The following is a 12,237-nucleotide window of genomic DNA, read 5'->3' as shown; positions in this document are numbered from 1 at the left end:
ACTACTGAGCTGTATTTCTTTTTGTCTGCTTTCTCCAGACTTGAGGAACCATACGTTCTTTTCTGCTGTAGCCCAGTTCCTATGGGAAAGATAAAGGATATGCTTTTCCTGGAAGCTCTATGTATTTGACCTCTGTCCCAGGAAGGAAGATGGAAATAAACCAAAGTTTTGCACTTTTGGGGGAGTGCTGTAACCGCTGATCTATTTTGGAAGGCTACAATTATAGAGAAGAGGTGGGCAGCACTGCCATCACCTCCTGCTTCTGATTTTAAAAAAGTTATGACTGTTTTTGGCGAAGAGTCCAATGCTATCTTTGCACATTAGCCATATTCAGAACATGCCTCCTTGATCAGGCCTCTTGAGATTTAAAGGGTGGAGAAGATTAACTTCAGCCTAACCCCTTCAGCTCTTTCTGCATTTGGGGGGAAGAAGAAAAAGCTGACTCCTCCAGAGGGTGATTCAGAGCACCTAAAATTAGATATTTGCTCTGAATCACTCCTCACTTAACCCTAGGGAGGCATCCTGGAGAAAACTGTTTCCACAGACAAAGGTTAGCCTCTGTGACTGTTCCGCTGTCAACATCCCCTCAATTGTCAGCATCTTTCTCACTAGTTTCTCAACTCCAGCATAGCTTAGGTTGGAAGTTATCACTTATCTTTGGACACCTGTGAAACAAAAAGGGTGACACTCCAAAACTCTCCAGACACTTGTCTAGGAGCTGCCTATGCAGTCCAGAATTTAGATAGTTGAGTCACTAAACATACTCATTTTTCAAAAAGCTACAGTCCACCAACTAAGAAGGAAAGATGGCACTCAAAATGCATTATTGCAACAAATTGTGAAAATTTTCAATTATTTTAAATAAATTTAAAGAAAGATGCTTTTTAAACAAAAAAAACATAGTAGTTATAATGGAAAGAAGTCTTTATTACTAAATATATTTATACAACAGTTCTAAATCATAACTGTATATCCTCTGAAGTTCTTGGAGCATTCTGCCTTTCTTTAAATACTCAGATTTATCGCTTTTTCCAGGTAAACTTCCGTCGTGCTCCCTCTTGACCGGGCTTTTTTCGTTCCTTCACACGTGGGTCAACTGTTAGCAGCCCAGCTACAAAACACAGAGAAACACTCATTTGTTTACTGTTATTAGTTGATATTATAGGAGTAGTATGTGTGCATGACAATAGAGGGTTTCAAGACAGCCAAGGGGAAAAGTCCAGGATAAAATAAGCTAAAAGGAATTTAATCAGATATTCCAACATTTCAATTTTTCGTTGGTAACTAACTTTGTTCACATTTAGAACCTCTGAGCCTTTACAGCAGCGGTCTCAACTTTTTTAGTCGCACAACCCTACCTGTAAAAGATTTTAGAGCACACACCCCTATTATGTATATTCATTAATTTACAAGTTATATACATATGCTACTGAAATACTAGTATTTCCTTCCTGCACCACAGTAGATCTTGTGCACTCCTGGGGTGCTCGCACCTGCTTTTGAACGACTATGTGTACTCTACAACAGTGGTCTCCAAACTGTGTTTTGCAATGTCCAAAACCTGTTCGGAATCACACTGATCTCCCTAAAGATACCAAATTAGTTAAAATGCCAATTTGCAGGAGTATTCCCAGAAAGTTACACTTGTCAGTACTGAAGAACTATAATCAGAGAAACTTATTAAAAAATACCAGCACAAACACTTCCATGGATGGCCACAGAGCGGAAAAACAGTAACTGTCCTGTAAGTAATACAAACGGGTATTCCCCACTGGTCCAGAAAAAACATTGTTAAAAGCTCACAGTCTGTAATTCTGTATTTGCTACAACAGCATGGAATCTAATCACTGAGAGGTATCAAATAACAGAGTACCAAATAAGTTCTACCTTGTTTAGGTAAATTGTCAACTCTAAAGCAAGACAGAAAAGAAGCACCTTCGGTCTGACTAGTTTCATATAGTATGCTCATGCTCATTACTATCCTTTTAAAGTTAACACTCCAGTGTTTAAGCTTGAGAACACATCTTTTTAAACATGAACAAGGTGCAACTATGCAAGTAAAATAAAATATAATCTTAGTATCCTACAGCTCCCAAATGTCTGATCCAGATTTGATAGTGAATATACATGCATGTTTTGTGATTTTACGTAGATGCAATATAAGCTGGTTTACTGACCTAACAGAGGTCATGAACAGATGGAAAAAATTACGTCATCCAAAACGTACCCAAAGGAAGCTAGGAAAGAACCTGAAAACTATTTTTTACATTCAGATCCCATTCATACAATATACAAGGTTTCACTTGGACTACCTACTCGATTTGCACTGATCGTTAATGATTCTTGTATTAATTCAGCTAATTACCATAAACACACTAAGAAACATGGAAATAAGATTTCTATTCCTACCTTGCCTCATAAATTCCACCTCCTTTTCTGTCACAAAACTCCTCAAGGCTTTTGCAGAGGCTAAACGTATTGCACCAGCCTGCGAGGATCTTCCTCCACCAGAGACTGTGCAAACCATATCATGTTTTCCAACTCTGTCAAGAAACTGGAATGGGAACAACAACTGTTCTCTAAAAACAAAAAATAAATAAAATTATATACATGTATGTAAGGTTATACTATGTACCTTTCCTATTATAGTATATACAAAAACATGGTTAACTTTCAGACAGAGATCCAGGAAGGCATTTATATCCCTAATGTCCTACTAAAATAAACTTCATCAGCCTGGAGAGAAGAAGCTCCAGGGAAACCTTCTAAAAGGTGTCTACGAGAAAGCAGGAGAGGGATTCTCTATCAGGGAATGTAGTGATAGGACAAGGAGTAATAGCTTTAAACAAAAAGAGGGTAGATTTAGATTAGATATAAGTAAGAAATTCTTAGGTGATGAGGCACTGGCATATGTTGCTCAGAGAAGTCCCAGCCCTGGAAGTGTTTAAGGCCAGGCTGGACGGGGCTTTGAGCAACTTGTTCCGGTGGGAGGTGTCCCTGTCCGTGGTAAGGGGGTTGGAACTGGATGGGCTTTAAGGTCCCTTCCAACCTAAACCATTTTATGAAAAGCAAACTAATAGCAAGGATCATTTTCAAACTGCCAATGGTAAGTACTTGAAGATCAGTTTTGCAATTAATTTTGTCTCACTAATTATCTATGGCTGCCAAGATCTGAATATTAAAGACTGAGAAATCTCTCACTCTATTCTTGAGCTTGGAAACCACAACATGAAATAATCACATAGGGTTGACAAAGGAAGCTTTACATCCCTTTTGAGAAGTCTTCTCTACAGCAAACCGCACAGCTCCAAAATCTGAAGCTGTATGTGAAGTGTCTTGCTTTGTTTGCTTCTTCTCATTACTGTATGACAGAGCAATTACATATGAATACAATTCACAAGTCTCTTAGGAAGTTTGACACCTTTGATTATTATTTTTTGTTCAAATAAAACTACAAGTCCTTTTTAAGGCAACCAAAATTTGAATTATCCAAATAGCCTACGTTCTTGGTTTCTGCATCCCTGCAGAAAGTGGGAGAAGAAACAGAGCAAGGCTTACCTATTACTTCTTATACTACTCACTCCTGGAAACTAGGAGGAGAGGCAGGACTGATTTTCATAAATTAGACAGACAGGAAAAAAAGAACAGCATCAACTGTGTGAAATACAGCACCAAAAATAATAGTATAGCATGACTTTTGGTGGCGTATTTTCAGTACATTAAGAATACAGCATTTCATAGTGCTCTCACCTGTCCTGCAGCACTGGGAAGTAATGTAAAACATCTATTCCATTCACTGTAATTTTTCCAGTCCCATTGTCATAAACTATTACAGTAGCTCTTGAAGTTTTTCTTTCACCTTAAAGAAATTAAAAGCAATCTGTTATGTGCCTTCGATATTCTACAAAATTTCAAATACCTAAGAAGTTAAACTTATCTTCAGTCTTTCAAACAGTACCAGATGTTTGTTTTTGGAAGCTAACGTAATAAAAAAAAAAAACAGGGGAAGCAAGGAAATGCAGATAGTGAACAGTCAGCTTTCAATGCATTTTAATCAATACTATTAAGAAGGTCAGGATACTTTCTAGACCTGGTGAGGTCACCGTGTGTGAAAATAAACAGATTGTTGAACACTTATGTTTACCATAAGCACAGCTTCCAAGTCTAATATTAAAGACTTTGTACAGTCATACAAAGGTACAATATTCACATGGAAAAGGTTAACACTAACTATGCTGATATAAATAACGCTTACGCATCATTTAGCATTGTTTCCTCAGAAATTACTAGTTGCGATTCAGTTCTGTAAACACATTAGCTTCAAGATAAAACACGACAAATTCTATGCTAAAGCCTATGACCAATCTTCTGTGGCACAAAGGAAGCAATCGTGATAATAAAACAAATTAGGTATTTTGCTTAATTAAGGGGGGTGATGGGACACAAGAATGTTCTTGAACTTATAAAGATAGCTTTTCTTAAGATGGGTTGCTTGTTTATGAAACTTTAGCAACTACTATTCTGAAGATACTGTTGAAAACCAAAGTGGATTAAATCCCAGTTTGGCTCTTTCACATCTCCTTGTTTTCATATCATCTTGAAGTTAACCCAGCAAGAACAGAGCTCACCAGCCATTTTGCTTGCTCCTCAAGCTCTCTGAGACTTTTATTCTTATTATCCTCCGCCTGCTGCTTAAGAATACACACCCCTCTTAAACATACAGCATAAAGTGTGCATATGCATACACAGACTTGCACATGCTTTGTCCAAGAAGAATCTTCAGACTTTCCTACACGTTTTTGATACATTAGTTTTCCTAGTCAATCTCTCATATGGCATCATTCTTCCACTTCCATGTGTCACTTCACTGAAAACGTAAGACACCTGTGTTTAGAAGATGCACAGACCCTCATGGCTTCTCTCTAATAGCCCCTCTGTCTCAGTACCAGTGACTGATTCCCGTCTCTGTCACATAATGCTAGCTACAGTTCATCAACTTGTTTGAAAATTTAAGAATTTGCAAATTCTTTGCAATTTCCTCAGCTGTTTGTAAATATTGAAATGCCCTATTTGTTATTTGTGTCCTCAAAACTCTCTTTTCCTGAATTGCCTACAAAACTCATGATCAAGGTTACTTAGTGGTCTAAGCGCACCACTTTTATACTATGCAACAACACTATTACATCCACTGAATTCTCCGTATGTGTTTGGGATCCCCCCAGTTCCCCACCTTTTATCTTCAGTCAACTTTTCACAGCAAAGTCTGTGGTTTTTTTTTGTACAATGTGCAGCACAATGAGGTCCTCTCTACAGAGATAGTACTGTATCAGAACGAATAGCTGACAGACTGTGCCGAAAATTGACTTTGTTAAACCAAGCTGGATCATAACTTAGTATGTCAAAACATAATTAACAATTATACATCCGATATAAACAGAAGCATATAAGAAGAAATAGTGAAACTCTGTTGTACATACATGAATATTATACAGAAATTAGTGGATAAAAAGAGGATAAAAATTCTGCATTACCAACCAACTTGAAATTATTACCTTCACCGGTGCTGAAGGCCACTCCTCGGTCATCATGCTTCAAAGGCTCAATAACAACTTTTTGCAATTGCGCGGAAATTTCTCTGGAAAACTTTTTTATATAATTCTCCTCGATGTTACCACATGGCGACGTCACCAATTTTTGTAAGAGTTGAATAAATCTCGAATACTGTAGACAACAAGACTTCATTAAAGGATGCAAGTGTAATTGCATTTGCTAAAACTTTCTATTTTTATGTACTTAATCTTTCCTACTTCACTTTTATTGATGATTTCTGACAAGATGACACTTTTGCACCTACATGCTGATTTAAGAACAGCATGCAGATGCATCATTTGCTGTGTGACTAAAGATACCTGGTTCTTTCTTCAGGCAACAATGAAGCTTTAATTCAAAGTATAACCACCAACCCCTTTGTAACACAGGATTATTGTATTAGAATGAAGTTCATCCCACTTTTAAAAAGAAAACATTGAGGGGGTCTTCATTCTTTTGTTGTCATTAAAATGGCAAAAGGAGAAGATTTTTACTTCATTTTCAGTAAGTCAGCATATTCATTGACTTGGAAATAATTTTATTTCACTAAACTGAGCCTCTTAAATGATTATATTTCATAATATATACAGGAAATACCTATCTATCTATCTTTGGCTGTTCAAGCTGAGTTGCTTTAATGTTTATGATTTCCTTTAAACCGAACAATCAAGCTATTTAAAAATTCAAGAGATACTTGACTTAAAGGGCAACCTCTTGAAATAAATTATCCTTTGCTACTGTGTGGTTCTCCTTCCCCCTTACACCCCCTCCGAAGTTCTTCAACATGTGATTAAAGAGTAAACACCACTGTGTTAACCCATTTGTGCTAAAAGGTGGGATGTCCTGTTATGAAGTGTTACCGGCAGGAGTACCAGATAAGCTAGGTCACAGGATGTAAAGGTATGCCAGCTTTTAAAACGGATTTTTCATATAGATATCACATCTAAGTTTTCTTAACTTACCAGTTGTTATGAAAAGTATTTTCTCGTCTGTTTCCAGAAGTTTCTGCACAAAATTATTTTTATTTTTTTTCTGTAATTTAGCAATAGTTCCTGGAACTCTGACATCATTCAAAAAGCTACTTCTATCTAACAATCTGACACACATCTGCAATCCCCTAGGAGCAAAATAGCTGAAATCTGGGTAGATCAGGATGCAGGACTTAGAGCAGCAATTTCTAACTTACATTTATGGACATGAACCTGCCAAAGACCTTTCCACTTTACTCATAGACAAGAAGTCATATGATGTTACTGTTCTGGATGACAAATGAGCAAAGGGTACATTTGCTGCTGCCATGCTATTTTGTAATGATATTGTCCACAGGAGAAAAGAGATTCAGCACTGTTTCTAGCTGGAAAAATACTTCAAATTCTCTGTGTTACATTCTCTGGTACTATCATATTCAAGCTTAGGCTTCCAGAAGAGAACTGAAGTTGGCCACACAGACTGAACCTGCTGTTACAAAAGCAAATGCTATTTAAGGGATTGCAGGAAAAAACTCTGAGTTAAGAAAAGTGGATGACTATCAGGCTTGATAGTCTTATTCCTAGAGAAGCATGTGAAGTACTCCAAATCTCGATACTGATACAGCCTGTTGATACTGGCAAAACTACAAAAATCCTCTTCTCTCCTCCCATACTTCATATCAAGGAGAACATATAAAGAGCTATCCCAGATGAGACCACAGATCTGTGTGGCTTTATATCTTCTTTCTGATATTTGATTCTGTAGCCAATCACTAAGAAAAGGAATCCTTATTTCTGACCATCCTTCTCTGTGACTTTTCTATCTCTATTGTGCCCTTCTTAAGATTCAGTCAAACACTCTCTACAGATTTACCATTACACAAATCCATCGTGTTTCCCCACCTTGAACATTCACCCTTTTCCTAAAATAAAGAACAGAGGTTCTAGCCCTGTTTTTCATCTGTAATTAGAATAAATGACTATTTATTTCTATTAACACAATTAGATAAAAAGAGACAAGGCCTCACAATGCTACCAGAAGAAAAAATTAACTAATGTAAGCAACAGTAGAAAACCCTTAATTGTTCTGTATTATGCTAGATAAAAAAGGGACATAGGGTAAAGACAACATGAAAATAATGTGGTAGTGCTGTAAGACATGCATTTTATGGGAATAAAGTTCTTTTGAAGAGCACCTGCCTCTCTGTAATGCCTTTACAGTATCCAAAAACGCAGAGTCCATGTTTTTAAGACACAAGCCTCCTTAAGATTAGAAGGATTAATTACTTACATCATCATCTGACAGTTTTTCTAACAACATTTCTTCCAATTCCGTCTTAGTCAGCCATCTGCTGCCAACCAGGTTCCTGTTTAAAATATCACATATATTCTCCCTTTAATTAACCATGCAATTAGAGTTACATCACAAAGGACCACACATACAGTCTTAGCTCAGAAATATATTTTCCATCACAAATGAATACAGATCACATTCCCATAGTAAATAGAAAAAGGCCTGATTTTAAAAGATCTTTTGAAAGGAATGGTAACATCACATACTGAATTTACCAAATTAAAATTATGTATTTCACTTACACATTATTCATATTATTGAAGTCTGATATTGAGCAAGATTACCCTTGCAAGAGTAATCTATCTTCTCCTTTGCTTAAAACTTAGTTTGAAAAATTTGCTGCTAGGAAGGGTTTGGTTTATTAGCAGCAAAGAAATAAATCAAAAGGCAGGATGTAAAAAAAATTCTAAAGCAACAAAATTTTGCCTGTGGTCTCCAATTCTTTGGTTCAATACCAAACTCCACTTGCGGTAAGTATGGTCAAGGTACTAACGCAGCAATAACAACCATACTGTATTTTATCTACTATATAATCTCTATCTGCTCAGTACAGGAACTGAACCAATGATAGAAACAGCAGAAGTTAAGAAAACAGCCTCACATAGAGATGTTAACACAAAAAAAAAAAAACAAACGTGAAGTAAATCGTTGGGAAATATGTATCGTATGAAGTGTCTGACAAAACAGAATGCTACCATAAATATACACATCAACTTTATCAGGTAAATTTAAGGCAAAGCGCCAACTCTCTTACCTCTGTAGGATTTTTTTTTTTTTTTTTTTTTTTTTAAAGAAGCAATCCTAATGAACAAGCTCTGATTCAGAAAAGCATTCCTACTCAAGGTGATTTTAAGTAGTACTTCTGAAGTACGTATTTTAATGTTTTTCTGAGTCAGGGCATAAGAAATGTTTACTTAGAGACAGTGCTGGTTTTAACAGGAATCTTAAAAAGTACCTAACCCTGACAGATTCAAGTATATAGTATATATACTTACGTACAGCTACTTCCAGTGAAGCCAGTGATTTATTTATTTTAAACGTGTGAAAAGCTATAAGCTTAAGTCTTTCAAGATCAGGTTCCTACCCCTCAGTTAATATTACAGTGTGTCCACGACAGATTGTTTGCTGGAAAAAAAACAAAAACAGTTCCCACAACCCCCTACCTACCTTGAGGAGATAAATTATTGAGGCTAATCTCAAAGGAAGTACTACATCCCTTAAACCCTTTAAATTATCAGGGTTTTTACAAACATAAAAGAGGAAAACAAAAACTTTCAACCCTGACTACCTTTAGGTCATTTTTCACATCAGTAAATCCACTGGCTGAGCTCTCTAAGGTTATTTTTCAGCAGCATACGCCAAGAAACTTAAATCATTTGTTCTTGTCTGCTTAGAAACTAATACAGATCTATAATAAAATATTCTGTGGCTCATAGGATGCTATATATATATAGATATATACACACATACATATGTATATATATATACACATACACACACACACATCATGAACAAACATGAACTTCTATTATTTAAGAAGGAAATAATCTCAACAAATTAACACTTTCTCTTCCTAACATAAATGATAAATGGCTGAAATTAAGAAATGACAAACCAACACAACATGCAACTGGAATGGCACACAAACCTGGCCAGAAAATACACAGCAAGAACATAAATCAAAACTTTTTTTTCCAGTGTCTAAATTGTAACTATATAAAAATTGGTAAGCACTGAAATCAAATCTTCCTAGCTGTATCTACTTTTTTTAGATACTTGCTTGATTTCATATTCCAATATATCAAAATCCTTGCAAAAAGAGTAAAATATATATTAAAAAAAAAAAAATCAAGAAAACAGCCTAAGAAGTGAAGTTTCTAAAACGTATATCCATTTCAAAGACAACCCTGACAGTATGCACTGAGAAACCAACAATTATAGCATTTCACAGCTTGTTCTGGTTAACGTACACCTTTTTAGCTTGGCCATAGCCACTGAACAGAAAAGCTTACTATGCACACCAGAAAAGTTAAAGAAGAGAAACTTAGAGAAACTGAATTCAATTACCATTAATGGTGATATTACAACAAACCGAACCAAATAAACTTTTCTAAAATAAGTACAGCTTTGATGATTCAGCTGTACAAAGCCATTAGAAGAAAAATAGTAGAATTAACTATTTTGATGCTCTTCAAGTTCAACATTGGTAAGTAAAAATACTCAAGAACAGCAATTAATGAAAGACTATCAAAAAGCTCAGCTTTAAGACCTTAGGATTTTTCCAACAGTTAAGCAACATATTTGATGTTTACAAAGGCCTTATTTTCTCATAAAAATCTTACTACCCTTTTCAAAAACCTTTACTAAAGAAATAATTAGGAAACTTCATATATGGACAAAGAATACTGGATATTCTCTACATATTTTCAAGTCACACTTTTGAATTCTTACATAGGGGAGGACATTGAAAAGAGCTGAGAGAGATTGAACAGTAAGAGATATAGCTGGGGGTTCCCTATTTCAGCAGTGAGCACTCCACACGTACAGATTACAGACAGACCTTTCAACCTGAAATTAGCATACAAATATTAAGTCAGGGAATAGGGAAAAAGTCTGAGAATGGGTTAATGCAATAAAAGGCAGGTAGGATGGGAGACTACAAAATGTGCCAAAAACAACATACTGAAGCATTTTAAGAAAAGTAATATCAATATGCAATCCAACTGGAAACATACTTTTTTTCCTTCTGAGGTGGCAAGTCCTGAGCTGCCATTTGGTCTTGATGTTTCTGAACATTTAGCAGTTTTTCATAGGTATCCTAAAATATATATGGAAGAAGAATTTAAATGCATTTTTTCCATTTAATATTTTATTTTATTATGTAAAACACGCTTATGTGGTTTTGGTTTCCAAACAACTAAAATTCAAGAGGTTAGAAAACAAACAGAGCTCTAACAAGTTAAAAAAATATTTTTTGCATGTTTAATAGCATGTTAAAGCTAAACCAATAAACATTTAGACAGTAGGCGTAATATTTTCATATGTAGTTCAAGGTAATTAATTTTGAATTGTTATCTTTCTTCACTTTGTTGCCTTCTTATACATGCTTTTACAAAAATTCTCAGATGTATACAGAAAAGCAGCTACATTTATGTAACGCATATGCCTCCAAAACATACTGCACAATCATTTCAGAGCATTCACATTTTAGCTTGTCTTCCTCAAAATAGTGAGGAGATTTAAAATTGTAAATTATTTCATTGAGCTAGATTTTTGTACATTTGGATTGTCAGCTCTATCAGTAGTCTGTACTAATCAGAACTCGCTCGTACCCAGGCATGTCCACGAAGACACACGGTTAAATTTATCATAATTAGAATTATTATTTTTTTTAAACATTACAGATATACTGGCTCTAAATTTTCAGTACTTTTTTTTCCTCAACAGTCTTCTCAAAATTCTTAGCTATGTAATTTCAAATCATGCTGTGATAGGGATTTACAACTTCAGAAAACCAAAAGCAAAAATATTCATAAAGCCACACAGAAAATATTACATGAGAGATGTTTTTAAATAAACAGTTTCTTCACAGTTTCTTCAGTTTCTTCACTTCAAAAACTTCTGGAATCTATTTTGTTCTAAAGTATTACATCTAATACTAAGAACTACAACAGTGATTTAAACTAGAAATAGGAATATCTGGAAATATAATTACAAATAATATTGAAACAAAACAATTGTATTACAGCAAAGTACTAGAATGTAAAATAATTTACCTTCATTAACAAGTGAAAGTACAAAGCTTATAACCACTGTCACATACTTTAGTACTGTAAGGACTGTAGCAAATACTAGAGAAACTACAGATTAGGAATTACTGGGGACAGGGAAGGATCATTTTTTTTTTTTTCTGCTGTATTACTTAAAACAAATAGACCATTAAAAGAAAAGCAAGACAGATACATACTGTTAAAAATTAACCACTGAAATTCCAGTTCTTAACACAAGTAATACTGTGATTTGCAACAGGCTGCCATGAAATTTCTGCAAGTTTACATTCTTTTTTTTTTTTAAATCCCACCTCGCTTAGCTATGAGCATCTACTGTCCAAGCTGATTTATCCATTAATATAAAAAACATTGGCTCATATACTAAAAATATGTGTACTTAAAGTATATGAACTAAGAACAGATTGCTATCTGAGCTGCACTCGAAACATTTAAATAGGGACAATTCACTAAGGCCTTTGATGCAGGTCATTGGTGACATTTTTAACAGCACTGTGGAACAAAAGTATTTTTGGAATAACTCCACAGTATAAAATCC

The 12,237-nt window shown here is 35.2% G+C and overlaps 1 protein-coding gene across 1 annotated transcript in view; it reads right to left on the bottom strand.

Annotated features, from left to right (window-relative positions):
- Positions 1 to 906: 906 nt before the first annotated feature.
- MRPS9 (mitochondrial ribosomal protein S9) overlaps positions 907 to 12,237 on the bottom strand; it is a 30,640-nt gene continuing 19,309 nt past the window's right edge. The window contains exons 6-11 of the mRNA XM_066984684.1: positions 10,647 to 10,729; positions 7,849 to 7,924; positions 5,553 to 5,721; positions 3,751 to 3,859; positions 2,410 to 2,579; positions 907 to 1,111 (exon numbers count right to left, since the gene is read on the bottom strand). Coding sequence (XP_066840785.1) covers positions 1,020 to 1,111; positions 2,410 to 2,579; positions 3,751 to 3,859; positions 5,553 to 5,721; positions 7,849 to 7,924; positions 10,647 to 10,729 — 699 coding nt within the window. The 3' untranslated portion in view covers positions 907 to 1,019. The remainder of the gene's footprint in view (positions 1,112 to 2,409; positions 2,580 to 3,750; positions 3,860 to 5,552; positions 5,722 to 7,848; positions 7,925 to 10,646; positions 10,730 to 12,237) is intronic.

Source organism: Anser cygnoides, chromosome 1, assembly GCF_040182565.1.
Source record: "Anser cygnoides isolate HZ-2024a breed goose chromosome 1, Taihu_goose_T2T_genome, whole genome shotgun sequence".
NCBI classification, from domain to species: Eukaryota; Metazoa; Chordata; class Aves; order Anseriformes; family Anatidae; genus Anser; species Anser cygnoides.
The sequence above is the reverse complement of the archived record's forward strand: the minus strand, read 5'-3'. Positions and strand labels throughout refer to the sequence as shown.